The sequence below is a fragment of the Eurytemora carolleeae genome, unplaced genomic scaffold (assembly GCF_000591075.1).
Source record: "Eurytemora carolleeae unplaced genomic scaffold, Eaff_2.0 scaffold191, whole genome shotgun sequence".
NCBI classification, from domain to species: Eukaryota; Metazoa; Arthropoda; class Copepoda; order Calanoida; family Temoridae; genus Eurytemora; species Eurytemora carolleeae.
Genome location: NW_019396105.1, coordinates 232,921 through 251,272, shown reverse-complemented (window position 1 = coordinate 251,272; position 18,352 = coordinate 232,921). Strand labels below are relative to the sequence as shown.

At 32.5% G+C, this 18,352-nt stretch overlaps 2 protein-coding genes across 2 annotated transcripts; one reads left to right on the top strand and one right to left on the bottom strand.

Moving 5' to 3' along the window:
• Nucleotides 1-477: 477 nt before the first annotated feature.
• LOC111695043 (uncharacterized) lies at nucleotides 478-2,986 on the top strand. The gene is given in 4 exon segments (XM_023464193.1): nucleotides 478-501; nucleotides 1,928-2,549; nucleotides 2,599-2,789; nucleotides 2,861-2,986. Coding segments are annotated over 4 exon segments (963 nt in total).
• Nucleotides 2,987-7,444: 4,458 nt separating this feature from the next.
• LOC111695066 (uncharacterized) lies at nucleotides 7,445-12,483 on the bottom strand. Its single transcript, XM_023464229.1, has 7 exons — nucleotides 12,405-12,483; nucleotides 12,285-12,336; nucleotides 10,951-11,021; nucleotides 9,884-9,961; nucleotides 8,926-8,986; nucleotides 8,733-8,821; nucleotides 7,445-7,575 (listed from the first exon to the last, which is right to left on the bottom strand). Exons 1-7 carry the CDS (start codon nucleotides 12,469-12,471, stop codon nucleotides 7,466-7,468), a joined length of 528 nt encoding a protein of 175 aa, XP_023319997.1. The 5' UTR covers nucleotides 12,472-12,483; the 3' UTR covers nucleotides 7,445-7,465.
• Between the last annotated feature and the right edge of the window lie 5,869 nt (nucleotides 12,484-18,352).

The window sequence follows — 18,352 nt, the reverse complement described above, 5'->3', positions numbered from 1 at the left end:
TCAGGTTTGGTCTGATTTTTTATGTTTACTGGTTTCTAAATTAACCTAGATTATCTCAGCTCTCTTCAATATCTGATTCTCTGATTTCAATTTCGTGCAGATTTTCTATCTATTTCTGTCTTCAGTTCCAACGAATATATAATTTATTACATGGCTTAAAATAACAAACAAGATTTTCAACACAGGTGTCAAGGAGGGTAAGAAAACATTATAAAAAGACTAAATACAGGGTTACCAATAAAATATCAGACTTTCCTAAATGCTGGAAATTTCATGAAATTACTGAACTAAATCTTCTGCATTAAAAAGATTGTGAAGTTGCAAGTGTGTTTCATTTTTTCACCTTGGTTTAATCAAGATTAATGAGATATCCTTATTTTTCTAGAAAGCTGTATTAGAAAAACTATTCTGTACTGCTCAAAGCATCATACTGTGAAGGAAAAGTAAGCGTTATTAGAAGTGACCCTCCATGCTGCGATGGCAATGACCGGACCACAATGGGTACCCTTATAAACCTTTATCTGCTCAATGATGTTAAGATATTGTCGTTTTTCTAGGTTTAAAATGGTAAAGATCTGATAGTTCTTATATTTTTTCCTGCAACCACAATCGAAAATAATCAGTTTTGAAAATAATAAACACTGCTATCTAATTCATACTTGATCAGACAAAGCTTTTGATGGTACTACTGTGAATTGGACATTACCACCTGTACATGGAGGGTAGCTTGAAACAGCGCTTGCAATCCCTTTACGGGTAACACTGTTTAAGAAAATTGCAACAGTTTATAAAAGTGATTACATTTGATGAAGAACAAAGAAAAGGAGTTGAGTTTCTGCCACCAACTCTGATTTTCTAATCACTATATCTTTGCAAATTGATGTCGTAGACATGATGGAGGGGATAAGAAAATTTGAGCTTGTGGCAAAATTCAATTCATTTGTAAACGTTTTTAGGTATAAAAGAAGATTTACAGTTTAAAAATAAGAATCCTTTCAGTTTCTCAGCATGCGTTCTGTTTATACTGAATCCTGAACCCCTGGGTACTTCCTTGGTTTCTAGCTCCAGTATGCACTCCGACTATAAAGGGAAGGGAGTTGGTTGTGATGGGTAGGTTTCTGGGTATACCCGGAGTAAAACCGTCCGTCAGTGCCGCCCCACACCACCGGTCATAGGTGGGTTCGGTTCCTGGAAATTAAACATGTTAACAATGATTTGGCAGAATTTACTAAAAATTAACTAGAATTTAAACCTGTGGCTGAGCCGCGAGGTATGATGATATAATCCGTGGTACAATATACATCTCCTCTAAACAAACAACAAGTTTTAAATTGGATATTTAAATGAATTGAGTTTTTGCCCAAAAACTCTGATTTCTAATCTTGATATATATACATATTTCTAACAACATACCTTATTCACTTGCATACAGAATTGTACGAATTTGCAGCAAACCAGAACTTAGGGATGCCCAATTCTTTAAACTAAGGGATTTTCTTCTCAGCAGGGATTACAATTCTTCAATTGTTGACTCTGCTATAGTCCGAGCTAAAGCTATACCTAGAGAAGTTGCTTTAAAGAAAGTGAATAATCTTTTTGTTTGTTTATATTCTTGTGATTTTTACAATTTTTTTAATTTTTTTAATCGATTTTGATGGTTATTATATCGTTAGAACTGACGAGGGTCAACCCAGCCCGAAATATATTTTCAATAAATGTGGAACTAACATCTACTTTTTTACTCTACAGAGGTTTGGTCCATCACTATCACTGAATTTTATATATATATATATATCTCAAATTTTCGAATTCCTAAATCTGATCGTGTAAACCCTTGATATTTCAAACTCCGTTTATTTGATCTAACATTATTCATTTATAGAAATATTTAAGTTCCACACCACTGGGTTAATGGTGTGGATCTTAGATCTGTCAAACCACTTTTTGGATTGTAAAGCTTTGTAATCTGCAGAGTTATTACTGTTCTAACCAGCAGAGTGAATTCTGTTCTAACCTGCAGTCGGAGTCCTGTTCTAACCTGCAGAGTTATTATTGTTCTGACCAGCAGATTGAGTTCTGTTCTGACCTGCAGCATGAGTCCTGTTCTAAACCACAGAGTTATTACTGTTCTAACCAGCAGAGTGAGTTCTGTTCTAATCTGCAGCCTAAGTCCTGTTCTAACCAGCAGAATGAGTTCTGTTTTAACCTGCAGAGTAAGTCCTGTTCTAACCTGCAGAGTAAGTTTTGTTCTAACCTGCAGAGTAAGTCCTGTTCTAACCTGCAGCCTGAATTCTGTTCTAACCAGCAGAATGAGTTCTGTTTTAACCTGCAGAGTAAGTCCTGTTCTAACCTGCAGAGTAAGTCCTGTTCTAACCTGCAGAGTAAGTTCTGTTCTAACCTGCAGAGTAAGTCCTGTTCTAACCTGCAGCCTGAATTCTGTTCTAACCTGAAGAATGAGTTCTGTTTTAACCTGCAGAGTGAGTCCTGTTCTAACCTGCAGAGTGAGTCCTGTTCTAACCTGCAGAGTGAGTCCTGTTCTAACCAGCAGAGTGAGTCCTGTTCTAACCAGTAAAATGAGTTCTTTTCTAATCTGCATAGTGAGTCCTGTTCTAACCAGCAGAGTAAGTTCTGTTCTAACCTGTAGAGTTAGTTCTGTTCTAACCTGCAGAGTGAGTTCGGTTCTAAACTGTAGAGTTAGTTCTGTTCTAAGCTGCAGAATGAGTTCTGTTCCAACCTGCAGAGTGAGTCCTGTTCTAACCAGCAGAATGGGTCCTGTTCTAATCTGCAGAGTGAGTCCTGTTTTAACCAGCAGAGTGGGTCCTGTGTTAACCTGCAGAGTTAGTCGTGTTCTATCCTGCAGAGTGAATCTTGTTCTAAACTACAGAGTAATTCCTGTTCTAACCTGCAAAGTGAGCCCTGATCTAACCTGCAGAGTGATTTTTATTCTAACCTGCAGAGTGAGCCCTGATCTAACCTGCATAGTTAGCCCTGTACTAACCTGCAGAGTGAGTCCTTTTCTAAACTGCACGGTGATTCCTGTTCTAACCTGCAGAGAGAGTCCTTTTCTAAACTGCACGGTGAGTCCTGTTCTAACCTGCCGAATGAGCCCTGTACTAACCTGCAGAGTGAGTCCTTTTCTAAACTGCACGGTGAGCCCTGTTCTAACCTGCCCTTTTCTCATCTACAGAGTGAACCCTGTTCTAACCTGCAGAGTGAGTCCTGTTGTGTACATGAGTTGAGATTATCCATCCTATAGTCCTGAGCCGAGTATGTTATGCTACAGTAACCCTTCTCCTGCCTGATCCAATCTTTATCTCACCATGATAACTGAGAACTAAAGATTACTTAGATAGGTCCAATCTTTATTTCACCATGGTAACTGAGAACCAAAGATTACTTAAATAGGTCCACTCCAATAGGTCTCACTATGATCACGCAGAACTAATAATTACTCAGAAAGCCCAATCTTTATCTCACCGTGATCACGCAGAACTAAAGATTACTTAGATAGGTCCAATCTTTATCTCACCATGATAACTGAGAACTAAAGATTACTTAGATAGGTCCAATCTTTATCTCACTATGATCACGCAGAACTAAAGATTACTCAGATAGGATAGAACACTGTGAATCAAAATATTGACGCTCTTTCGCAAATCATCATAAGAATATAATGAATAGCGAGGTACAGATAGATGAACTACTCCTCTAAAGTGTGACTACACTCTCCACTAAAACCCAAAATGTATTCTGCCAGTGTACTGCAAATTATGCCTAGTTCAACTTTGTTTTATAAACCTCTGACCCTCTAAATATTAAGCGTAATCAACGATATAAAGTTCAACCTCTGACCCTCTAAATATTAAGCGTAATCAACGATATAAAGTTCAACCTCTGACCCTCTAAATATTAAGCGTAATCAACGATATTTGTCCTGCAAACCGGAGTTTCTTCATTATTTGACTTTGATTAGAAATTGTGCAAATATGTATTTAATTCTACGCAATTTGAACCCTACGCAAGATACGCATCTCAATTTAAATATAATATTACAACGGCCTTATTAAGACTAGTTTTATAATTATTATCTTATTTATTTGTATGATGGCATTAAATAAAAATGGCAATAATACTGTAAACTTAATTATTGAAACATTTTTAAACATACCATATTATTCTTTTTTTATGTTAAAAATTCTTCATTTTTTGTAAACAGTCATTACCCAGCAATTTTGATTAGAAATGGTTTGATTAATGCCTCTAAATTATTTTAAGGTACAATTAAAGCAGTTAACAATATATTTTCCAAATTAAAGCAAATTATCGATTAATAAAAAGACAAACATTGAAACTGTTTTCTAATAAGAAATGCCAATATCCAAAGCATGGTGAGAGAATAGGATTAGAGGATCGAATGAGTCTTTGCCGCTTACTCAATTTCTTTCTTCCCTATATCTTTGCAACCTGATTGTGTAAACCTTAGATATTTCAAACTTCAATTATTAGATCTAACATAGTTCGAAATATCAAAGTATATAAACAAGGATTTTATGTTTACAATCTATATTATGTCACAGTTAATGATCGGCAATACCTCGGTTCAAACAACGATGATTTTAAGTTTCCTTTTAATTAAAATTTTGTAAAACCATAAAACGAATATTTTTATATAAAGAATGCCCTTCAGAGATTTTTGTTGGACTTTTTTATGTACAAAATCATTAAACGGTTAAAAAGAAGTTATTGTCTCAGTTTGTGTACAGTGTACACAAATCCCATCCCCTCCCCCGGTTCTTAAATGACGGATTAAGGGTAGGCGCATACATACTGTGAACATTTTAATAAAATGTCCCACAACGCCAAGACATGAAGGACATTGCAAACCAATTTAATTCTGTCATATTTCTCTAATTATTGTTTAGTTCATGGTTGAAAAGTTTACATTAGGAATATATGTACTTACACTAGGTTATTAGAGCACCACTTTCACTCATACTCTTATTTACACTATAACTTTCACTTTTCTCTCACTTACACTCTTATTTACAATATAACTTTCACTTTTCTCTCACTTACACTCTTATTTACGATATAACTTTCCCTTTTCTGTCACTCACACTCTTATTTACAATATAACTTTCCTTTTTCTGTCACTTACACTCTTATTTACAATATAACTTTCCCTTTTCTGTCACTCACACTCTTATTTACAATATAACTTTCACTTTTCTGTCACTCATACTCTTATTTACAATATAACTTTCCCTTTTCTGTCCGATATAACTTTCACTTTTCTCTGACTTACACTCTTATTTACAATATAACTTTCACTTTTCTCTCACTTACACTCTTATTTACACTATAACTTTCCCTTTTCTGTCACTTACACTCTTATTTATAATATAACTTTCCCTTTTCTGTCACTAACACTCTTATTTACAATATCACTTTCCCTTTTCTGTCACTTACACTCTTATTTACGATATAACTTTCTATAACTATCATTTACACTGTGTGTACGTCTAATATATAGTATTTTTCATTTGCCTTCTTCATTATTAATGTAGACCCAAGAATGATGAGTACATGATAAATTACTAGTCCGACTTTATGACCTCGTGGCTCCTCAAGCTAAGTCTACAGAATATGTCAAATACAAATTTACTCAGTTCCATGTTAGAATTTTTAAGCGTTTTTTATTTCTTCTCCGCAGGTCTTCAGAAAGAGAAGTTATTTACCAAAAACATTTCAGGTTTCAATCTAATGTGGAATTCACTTTGATTTAATCATGTATGCAGTATCATCAATATTTCAAAATCAATTTGGATTTTAATTCCTAGTGTGTGAGAAGTTTTTTTAAAAAACAATACACCATTTAAAACTCCTGTCCGTGGTTTTAGCATTTGATTACAATTAAAAATTACTCAATCACTTTTCAAATACATGGTATTTTAAATCAAAACCATATCTTTAACAAGAAGGCCAGTGGACGTGACACTGTACAATGTCAATATGCACGTGATAGAAGCATACCTCGTATAACATCACATTTTATTAGCAGCACACCACACATGTTCCAGCACGTTAAAAAGAAAACCACATGTACCAATATAATTCAGAAGCAAGAAAAAGAACGTTTACCAGTATTCATTTGGATGAAAACAAAATTTTGGAGAACCAATTTTTGTAGTTCTTTAATTATGAGTTATATAATTTCAGTCTGTATTTCGAGGGTTAACCAGATAGGATGAGACTGTAAAGACGACCTGAAAGTTGAAACTATCAAAATATAACATTCTAAGGGTAAATTGAGTCTTATGCCTTGAACATAGAAAAAAATGAGTTTACAGTGGCAAGCAATCATGAATTTAAGGAAAATACATCATACAATCCTTACAACCGTCTCTGAAGTCTTATATTTTTTTTGATAAAACTGTACATTTGTACTACTTTATGATGCGTATTGCTCAATGTCTAAAACAAGTATTTTTTTGCCTGATGTCTAACTGATTGCTGTCTAGATAAAATATGTCTAATGTCTGATGTCTAAAATTCTAACTGATTGTGGTCTAAATGAAATATGTCTAATGTCTGATGTCTAAGTTTCTTTTGATTATTGTCGAAATGAATTATGTCTGATGTCTAAGTTTCTAACTATTTGTTGTCTAAATCAAATATGTCTAATGTCTAATGTCTAAGTTTCTAACTGATTTTTGTCTAAATTAAATATGTCTAATGTCTGATGTCTAAGTTTCTAACTGATTATTGTCTAAATCAAATATGTCTAATGTCTAATGTCTAAGTTTCTAACTGATTTTTGTCTAAATTAAATATGTCTAATGTCTAATGTCTAAGTTTCTAACTGATTTTTGTCTAAATAAAATATGTGTAATGTCTGATCTCTAGGTGTCTAACTGATTGTTGTCTAAATAAATTTGTCTAATGTCTAATGTCTAAGTTTCTAACTGATTTTTGTCTAAATAAAATATGTGTGATGTCTGATGTCTAAGATATTAACTAAGTGTTGTCTAAATAAAATATGTGTAATGTCTGATGTCTAGGTTTCTAACTGATTGTTGTCTAAATAAAATATGTCTAATGTCTAATGTCTAAGTTTCTAACTGATTGTTGTCTAAATAAAATATGTGTGATGTCTGATGTCTAAGTTTCTAACTGATTGTTGTCTAAATCAAATATGATGTGTAATGTCTGATGTCTAAGTTTCTAACTGATTGTTGTCTAAATCAAATATGATGTGTAATGTCTGATGTCTAAGTTTCTAACTATTTGTTGTCTAAATAAAATATGTCTAATGTCTGATATCTAAGTTTCTAACTGATTTTTGTCTAAATCAAATATGTGTAATGTCTGATGTCTAAAATTCTAACTATTTGTTGTCTAAATAAAATATGTCTAGTGTCTGATGTCTAAGTTTCTAACTGATTATTGTCTAAATTAAATATGTCTAATGTCTGATGTTCGAAGAAGATTGATCCCTGAAGCATATTGAATAATCCATATTTGCAAGGTGGAAAAAAGCATCAGAATTCTCCCAGTTATAACTTTCAAATAAACCTGAAATAAGAAAAATTAAACATTGTTAAAAAATGATTTAGAAATAATAGAAAAAGAGGAAATGACATCTAAATAAATGTTTTCATTCAAATCCCATTCGCCGACAAAAAAAATATTATAAAGAAAAAAAGAAAATTAAATTTGCGTGTATAAGTATTTAGTTGTTCTCAAAACACGTAAAATAACCTAATTATCTATAAGTTTTTAATAAAGTATCAAGTATTTAAACCCCCCGCTTATAGTTGTACTGTAAGATTTCTTTAATTTTAAGTCGAAAACCCCCTGTAAGGAAAACTCTTTATTTTAGTGTGGATGAACAATTATCCTGGTTTGTACAGGGTTACCCACAAAGGATGAGATTGGAAAAATTACTTGAAACTCTTTAAAAATGACAAAGCAAAGATTTCTACAACTTTATACACCCTTTTTCTTCTTTGTCCAAAGTTTATCACAAACCACTAAATCCAACTTTCTGTGGGTTAAAGAATGATTGTTTAACATCATTCCCAGTTTATATGGCGATAGATGCATCAATCAAAAAATCTAATAAAGTCTAAAAATGTCTCCATTGCTGTACAACTTTTATAGAAGAAATATATATTGAAAGGAATTGAGTCTTTGTCACAAAAACTCTGATTTTTAAACCCAATGTTGTAGACCTTAGATATTTCAAACTATGACTTCTGTTATATCAAACAATCAAAGTTTGAAATGTCAAAGGTATACATAATTTGGTTGTATATATAGGTATTAGAAAAATGGGATTTGTTGCAAAGACTCAATTCCTTTCCATTCAATTTTAAAACCGTAAGGTCATTTATTATGTTAGTACAGCACATTAAGTATGTAAAACTAAATTCCGTATCTAAACCAGTGTGATATATACAATATATTTTGTAATTCAAATGTTAACTCGTAAAACCTAACGTAAAATGAAAATATTTGTTTTTTTTATTCAAGTATAAATGAAGTCTTCTACCTTAAATACATTTTTTTAAATGGAATATTCAATAATTAGGAAAAGAGAGAAACACTTTTAATCATAAATATAAGGAAACAGACAGACATACAATCGTCTCTGAAGTCTTGTCCTTTGTGGGTAACCCTGTACGTACAAACGTTGGTTTAGAGAAGACGACATTTACACTAGTAATTACCAGAAATCCCAGTAAAGTACTGCATACATCCAACAATTGGAACAAGATTAGACCCACAAGTGTACTGCTTCACTAGGATCTCCCAGTACCTGTACAGTGTACAGTGTACATACATCAAGTGTACATAACGACAGAGGAATCTAATAAAGTTTTTATGAATAAAATCTAAAATTATTAAATTATATGTTTTTACCTGTTTTGTTGTGTTCCAACCAGCGTAAACATAATTACAAGGTTATCCGTTGGTACTGGGCCTGTATAAATTGTACAGTGAGTCCCATAACATTGTAGACTAGGATTAGGAAGACGAATTTTAAGCAATATTATGTGTGTTTGATGTTGTTATGAACTTATGAAGTAAATTGATTTGCAAGTAGTTTGAAGTTAAAATTATACAGTGAAATAGGTTTATGTAAAATGTACAGTTGCTATGCTTAATATTTAATTGGACTATTTTAAATCATAGTGTAAGTAAGTAAGTGTTTGTTCAACAGTCGTCTTCCAACGCCATAGTTTTATGGATCACAATGTAAATTACGTACGTACATTGTAAATTAGATTTATTTCCACTCACATTCATAAATCCAATCTATCCAAGCTGCTATGAGAAGTTGCATAAATTTTCAAAACTGGGTAGAATTTGCAATCTTTGAATTATTGTGCACTGTACACATGTAAATCCCTTTGATCATAGTGCACTGTACACATGTAAATCCCTTTGATCATAGTGACTGTACACATGTAAATCCCTTTGATCATTGTGCAATGTACACATGTAAATCCCTTTGATCATTGTGCAGTGTACACATGTAAATCCCTTTGATCATTGTGCACTTTACACATGTAAATCCCTTTGAATTATTGTGCACTGTACACATGTAAATTCCTTTGATCATTGTGCACTGTACACATGTAAATCACTGATCCAAAGGTTGCAAGCTCTCCCTCAAGAATTTTGCCAATTACTTTTTTAAAACTACGCTAAAGTGATTTGAAGTTCTTAATTGTAACATGTCTAAGGCTTTAAAAACAGTATAGGTTAGTTAATGAGTTAAAATTGAAGGCCAAGACATTGTGGCACTTTAAAGTCGACCCAGTCTTAAAAATCGATGCTACTTTTTATAGCTGTTTGGATCTATGTGAAATCTTACCTATGTCAACATACATATGGTAGTCGGAGTTTTTCCCGCATAATTTGGGAGTAACATATCCAGATGGAGTAGATATCTCTAAACATTAAAGGGACTGTATGTAGACGGAATTTCAAGGATCCTTCAATTTTATAAACATTCTTCAATTCACAACGGGACTCTGTACATCTTCCTACTCTAATGGAGGAATGAAATATCCTAGTTTTTCTACGGTGGAAATATCAATCGAATGCGTCGAAAAATAATCGATGACTATAGGTTGTAATATCTGAACGATTTGTTAGGAATTAATTTGTTTTAATTTACGATCCGAGTTGTATGCTACAGCTTTCTGAATTTGTATAGATGCTACGTTCTGCGGTATGAGTCGTTTTTAACAATTTTCTCCTTGTAGACGAAACAGATGGAAGTAAGATTAGTAGCGATCACCATCGATAATTTTTCGCGTAAGTCTATACCCCTTTAATTTTTTGTGAACACTCCCTTTAAATTCTAATTGCTAACAAGATTTTTTCGAATTACAAGCTTACATGTAATTAAAGAGAAGCTTTTTAATTTAAGAGCTTCTCGTTGTTTCCATTCTTTTGTGTATCCATGATGCAGTTTAAAAGCTCGATAAATTAAAATTGGAATCGGAAGTCGTCTTCATTATATTGATATAATAGCCTACCACTGTATCTGAATTAATAATATTTTATTATGGTTTCTCTATAAATCTGACAGGCGAATTTATGTAGCAAAGAGGAATTTTGTTCAGGGAAAGGTTTGACGGGTATCATTGTGAATCGAAATCTATAAATGGAAGCAGGGGCTTTGTCCAGGGGGGGGCTTAAGTTATTTTTCTCTTTCGAGGGGGGGCTCAGCACCCGTTGGGGCCTGAAAACCCCCTGAAATCAATAGATTTCACTGGTCCAGGGGGGGCTTAGCCCCCATAGCCCCCCCCTGGATACGCCTCTGAATGGAAGTTCCCTTAGAATTATGTCTCCAGCCCAATATAACTATATATTTATCGATTCTTCATTCTTAATCTTTAAAACATATTTTTTTTATGTTCAAAGTTCACTTACCTAGATAGTCTTTTTCATTACATAAACCGTCACCGTCTGGATTCGTTAATACCATTTGAACCATATCTAACCTAGATAAGAAACATATCACTAATGCAATATAGTGAGAACAATAATAAAAAATACAATAATAGAGAAAATTCTAACAGTGTCATGAGATATTAAATATGTGGGTGTTTTTAAATTTAAGGACAACTGTTTCATTCCTAAATCATAGTTATCCATGCAGGGTATGACCAACACGTAATATCGAAGAGTAATTAATCTGTATATATGCATAATGCTTAATCCCGAGAAAAACAAAAGTTCTTACTTTTGAACATTTATGAAAATAAATAAGTTGCAACAAATGCAAGTTTCAAAATATTTAGCGATATTTAAAAAATTAAACAAAGACGATATTCTTTCGACAGTTTTCTGCATCTCCCTGTATTTTTAGTTTAAAATATATATTTATATCTACATATTTACATACTAAGTCTATGTTGTAAAAGTTAGTTTAGATATGCAATTTGTTTTATACCTCTTCTATCTTTTCTCTTTTTTCTAATGTTACATCTGCTTGCATTTCCCTTCCTCAGGCAATATACATTCTACATTGCATTGCATTGCACTCACCCAAACTAAAAGATTGTTGTGAATCAGAATTAAAATTAATTCTGCTTTAAAACAATACCCTTCAAAGCTTGGTCTGATCAAGTATTGCATTAAACATCCATGTTTCCCATTTTGAAAACTGAATATTTTTATTTGTGGTTTCTCTACAAAAGTGACTCGCGCATTTCTTGCTTCAGAAACGATGGAGAAACGAAGGTTTTAAAGGTGCATAGGACATGCCACTCTATAAATGGAAGGTCACTTGAAATTACGCATGTATTCCAATTAAGTATAATTACATCGTATAAGAAAAAAATACTTTAAAATCTCACTTTTGCCCTTAACTAAAAAAGTTCCATTAAAAAAAGCTTTAATCAATACTGCCTTCAGTGTATATATATATTTGATTTCATTTCTTATACAATATGTACCAATCCTATAAAAATATAGATATTTTTTTAGAACTGTTTCCATCTATATTTTTCATCCCTTGAAGCTTACACCCCAGTATTAAGAGGGATTGCCGATTTTGGAAAATTACATAAATAATTTATTAACGCTTATAATATGGAATAGTGTGTATATGATTGAATAGTTTGCATAGTTAAAAAAAGGTTTCAATATTTTTTTCAAAAAAGGGGGGTTTTAAGGGGGGGGGCACAATGTTGCGAAGGTGGGGGAGGGCACAACATTTTTTTGCGCTTGACGCTCCCTTTGCTTTAATTAAATTTGATCACCTGGCAACACAAATATTGGGTTCTTCTTTGTTGATATAATAGGTACAAGTACCTACAATAAACATGGGAAAAAGATGGAAAAAGATGGAAAAAAGGGAAAAAGATAAACAGATATGTTACCTGGGGTTTTATATGCGCTCGGGAAATTTGGGTTTAGAATATAGGAATTGTTGGATTTTATAGACATGGAGCAACGGCCTACAATCTATACCAAAGCACAAAGAATTAGAAAGTAAAAGAGAATATGGAAACGGAAAAAGAAATAAAAAGAGGATTTATGAGAAAGAAAAAATATGAGGAAATTCTTGTCATTCTTTTTGAAAAATTTAAATGATCGTGGTTTCTCTTTATAAAATAAAAATGACAAATGTGTCAAAAGCAAGATGAAGAACAAGTAGAAAGACTAAAGTTGTAGAAAGAGTTGAAACATAGAAATAGAGCAATAACAGAAAAATTAGAAATAGAAAGGAAAAGAAGATTAAGAAGAAATGTGAATAGATTAATATCAATAGAAAAAAAGGAGGAAATAAAAATATAAACAAGTTTAGCACGGTAAAAATAAATCCTCTAGTTATTGGCCTGGTAGCAGCAAACTCCAAAACCAAGAGCACAAGATCCCTAAACAGGAAGAAATTCAACTTTTATCTTTTTTTAACATTTATATTTTTTATTTTTTAAATATAATGTCATTCATTTCTTGACACCTACCAGAGCAATCAGAGCAAAGAAAAATAAGTCTTCCTATTAAAGTCAAAAAAATAGAAAACAGATTCCTTCTAAGCTTGTAGAATCCTTAGAAAAAAAAATAAAATAAAATTTCCTTCTCTTTTTATAGAGTCACCCACAAAAGATGAGATTGTAAAGAAGACATAAAAGTCAAATAATATGACAATCCTAAAACTAAGGTAAGTTTTTGCTTCGAATATAGTCTTTTAATGGGCTCTTCAATGATTTTGTAAAGACAATAAGTTTACCGTGTTATAATCTCCAAGATTATAAATTCTAACGATATTTTCTATCAAAATAACTGTTTGGCTCCTACTAGAGATGAAATAAATGACGGAGAGGATTCTCATGAGATATTCAGCATCGATGGAGATCATTTCCTTTTGTTACTCTGGACAATCAAGAATCAAGAAAAATTTATTTAGTTTACAGAAATATATGTTTTGTATTCATTGTACATGTTTCTCCCTTCCCCTCCTATTCTATTTTTATAATCTCTGAATTACAAATTGAGTTCATTCTTACAATTTCTACCTTCACAAGTCCTATATTTCTATCATCATCGTGCAATATGCATATTCTAGAACATTCTCTCCCTTACAAGCCATGAAATATGTCCTAGTTTTTCACCATAATTATTGAGTTCATTCTTACAACTTCTATCTTCTCAAGCCCTATATTTTTATCATCATTGTGCAATATGCATGTTCTAGAACATTCTCTCCCTTGCAAGCTATGAAATATGTCCTAGTTTTTCATCATAATTATGCAATACCAGGCCGTATAAAAAGGCCACCTTTTCGTAGTAGATTGAGTCTGGGATTCACAGGCAGAACTACTACTACTCTTCTAAAACCAGGTTTCTCTATATATTTATATTCCCCTAAACCCTCCCTCTCTAATATCTTCTTGTTTTTAACTTAACATTTTTATGCATCTTTATGCTTGTGAAATTTTCCTTATAAACTTGGCTAGTTTTTAACTTAACATTTTTATGCATCTTTTTATGCTTGTGAAATTTTCCTTATAAACTTGGATAGTTTTTAACTTAACATTTTTATGCATCTTTTTATGCTTGTGAAATTTTCCTTATAAACTTGGCTAGTTTTTAACTTAACATTTTTATGCATCTTTTATACTTGTGAAATTTTCCTTATAAACTTGGATAGTTTTTAACTTAGCATTTTTATGCATCTTTTATACTTGTGAAATTTTCCTTATAAACTTGGCTAGTTTTTAACTTAACATTTTTATGCATCTTTTATACTTGTGAAATTTTCCTTATAAACTGGGCTAGTTTTTAAACTTATGTATTTTTATGCATCCTTTTATACTTGTAAATTGTCCTAAAATACTGAGCTCGTTTTGAACTTATATATTTTTATGCACCTTTCATACTTGTTCGAATTTTGTCAAATTTTTAACTTGTAAAAATTATATGTCAATAAATCAAACTTTAAAATTCCTGTTATTCAATTCTGCGAGCACACTGTTAAATATTAGAAGTCTTATAAATTTCATCAAAAGGTTTAATTGATACTTAGACTGAAATCTATCAATTTTTAAATTATTTGTTTTGATTCCAAATATTCGAAAGAACATTACAACCGTGACAGGGAATCATTAATACTAGAAGGTATCAGACAATATAAATTCTGTGTAGTCGTCTTTGAAGTCGCATCCTTTGTGGGTAACCCTGTACATTCCTAGTTAATACATTGAAATATTCTACTCTATAAAGAATATAGAATTCCAATTAAAACAGTAAAACATCCTAAGCGCAGCAAATGTTGCTCCAAAGGCGAGATAAAGTACAGCATGGATACATGTAAACATGGAAAGTAAGACAAGCTGTCAATAAACAGCTTGTTTCAGCACTTGTAAACTTTGAAAAAAGCTTGTTTTTAGAAATCGAAACTTGAATAGAAAAATTCTCTTTATTTTATTGATATGAACGCATTCAAAAGATTGTTTGTTGTTACAGAAATGTTATGGAGTGGGATAATAAAGTAACATGACATCCCGCAAATAATAAATCCGGGGAATGACCAGAAATGTTGGAAGGCAACAAATTTCGAAAATCATATTTTCAATAATTATACCTGGGGCGCCCCTCCTATGTCTCTACACTTGGACTCCGTATGACAGGTTCCTAGTTTACCATTAAGGGTGGGACAAGGTTCATCAGGGAATTTAACCAGAGAGAACAAGGATAATTGGCGGCCATCTTTACTAAACAAGGAAGAAAACGGAATTTAATATCGTCTTCATTAGAATTATAAAAATCCGGGAAATAAAATATTAAATAAATTATTTCTCATGTTCCGAACCGTTCTCAGGTTCCTTACTAGTTGCTTGACGGTGACATCCAATGTTAACCTAAATCTTGTTCAAAATACAGATCGCTCAGAAAGAAGAAATTGTTCTTAGTTAAGGGACTGTAGGCGTTATTTTAAGTCCATTTTAAATTAGAATTTCTGTTTTATTATTTGCTTTTATTCATAGCCCAATCTTTTGTGTGTCCTATTAACCTAATTTGGGGCGTGTCAACATCATCATATTTATCTATGGTTACCATGGTTTTGAAGAAAATATGTATAGAAATTGAAGAAAAAAGTAAACTATTTTTGTTTGTTTGCAGTAACAGAAAGCAAATAGAACTAAAGGCATTTCAACAAAATATATTTTTTCCGGTTTCAAGTAATCACTTCCCGCAATTTTTTTTTTGCAAAACTAGATTTGGAATCTAAAAACAAATTTAAAAGAACTATACGGTTGCAAAAAGTATCATTGTGTAATTATAAAAATTCAAATATTGGTGTGTTCAATATTTTCGTTCTTTATTGTAGTTTTATTGTTTTAAAAGGGTTAAATGAGATTTTTAGGTAAATCCCTTTNCAGAACTTCCTATAGCTCCCCACGTAGCGAATGAGGAAATTACGTCTGAAAGAACTTGCACAAAACAATTTGAAACCCATTACTATTAATATTGATAAGCATTCATTATTATGCAAATAAAAACACATCATTAAATACTTGACAAGAATCATTTATTTCTCCTTTGTTAATTTGAATGTACTTTTTTTGTAAATGGATAAGTATAGGTAACAATAAGTTTATAAGAAATTGTAGTAATCTAAAATGTTTAGAAAACGCATAAAAATAGCAACGAATACCCGGATTAACCTCCCCACATCAAACCAATCGTTGCATAGTAAACACTGTACAAGGATACCAGTGTAGTGTTTACTCGTACCAGCCCCTCTAGTGTACCTCAAGTATGTAGTTGATCCACATATTTTTCAAATAAAAGATTTACCAATGGAACATACTAATATATCAATATTTAAATCATTATTTTTTTCGTTCAGAGAAATTGTTAAGAGTAACTCTAATAAAAATAACTATTCACTTAGATTCTTTTTGATCAAGAATGGAGATTACCAATTCCTCATAAATTACTCAAAGTTAAAAGTGATAATTTTGTCCATAACAATTTGGTGAATATTGTTTTTTTCAACCATGATTATCTTTTATGTACTATATTTTTATATCTATATACTTTTAGTTTTGTTTAGTTATGCTTTTAGCATGATTTCATCTTTTTGTATACGAAATTAATCTATAATAATAAAGCTTTCTCTTATTATATGCTTTCATCTATAAAAAAATATGTACAGACAGTTCATCTTTGGTAAAAAACTACAAATGAATTAACTGAACAAACAAATAAAAATGATCAACACTAACCTTTTTTCTTTCATTGTTTGATTCATAGCGTCAGCTTGAGTATATACGAATACGATGAATAAGAAGACGACAAGTCCTTCTCTTCTCATGGTTCAGATTTAACTATAGCTCTCCTACTACTGAGTATTTTATCCAGGAAATTCCAGTGAATCCACCTGGATACAAGGAATACAGGGGATACAGGGAATGCAAGGGATACAGGCCAAAAGGGGATACAGGGATTCAAGGGATACAGGGAATACAAGAGGATACAGGGGATACAGGGGATACAGGGAATACAGGGAATACAGGGAATACAAGGGATACAGGGGATACAGGGATTCAAGGGATACAGGGGATACGAGAGGATACAGGGGATACAGGGGATACAGGGGATACAGGGGATACAGGGGATACAGGGGATACAGGGGATACAGGGGATACAAGAAATAAAGCCTGTATGTTTTCAACATAATTTCTAATTTAAAGAAAAATCAAGGGCGACGCTCACTTCCTTCTTCAAGGGTTTAAACAAAAAACTCGCCAGAATGGTTTAAAAATTGCTAAAAACACGCGGCACGCCTCTGACTGTTTAGACTACAAAGACGACTTTATGTTTGGTTTTCTCTTTAATTTAACCAATTGATACTCACCATGGCAGTTAGAACTTGTTTCTTTCATTTAAAATTTTTAGAACACACGTTGAGCAGAAATCAAGATTTTTCGCTAGATTTATAAAATTATAGGTCGTCGTTAAAGTCTTATCCCTTGTGAGTAACTCTTGTATTACAATTTACGTTTTCTAATGTTTTTTGCATCCTACACTTCCTAAAGGAAATATTCCTGTTTCCTGCAACCTACACTTTCTAAAGGAAATATTCCTGTTTCCTGCATCCTGCACTTCCTAAAGGAAATATTCCTGTTTCTCGCATCCTGCACTTCCTAAAGAAAATATTCCTGTTTCTCGCATCCTGCACTTCCTAAAGGAAATATTCCTGTTTCTAGCATCCTGCACTTCCTAGGAAATATTCCTGTTTCTCGCATCCTGCACTTCCTAAAGGAAATATTCCTGTTTATCGCATCCTTCACTTCCTAAAGAAAATATTCCTGTTTCTCGCATCCTGCACTTCCTAGGAAATATTCCTGTTTCTCGCATCCTGCACTTCCTAAGAAATTTTCCTGATACCTGCATTCTGCACTTTCTAAGAAATATTCCTGTTTCATGCATCCTGCACTTCATAGAAATATTCCTGTTTCCGGCATTCTGCACTTCATAGAAATATTCCTTTTTCCTGAATTCTGCACTTAATAGGAAATATTCCTGTTTCCTGCATTCTTCACTTAATAGAAATATTCCTGCATTCTGCGCATTATTGAAATTTTCCTGTTTCCTGAATTCTACACTTTCTAGGAAATTTACCTGTTTTCTGCATCCTGCACTCCATAGAAATATTCCTGTTTCCTGAATTCTGCACTTACTTGGAAATATTCCTGTTTCCTGCATTCTGCACTTCCTAAAGGAAATATTCCTGTTTCTCGCATCCTGCACTTCCTAAAGGAAATATTCCTGTTTCTCGCATCCTGCACTTCCTAAAGGAAATATTCCTGTTTCT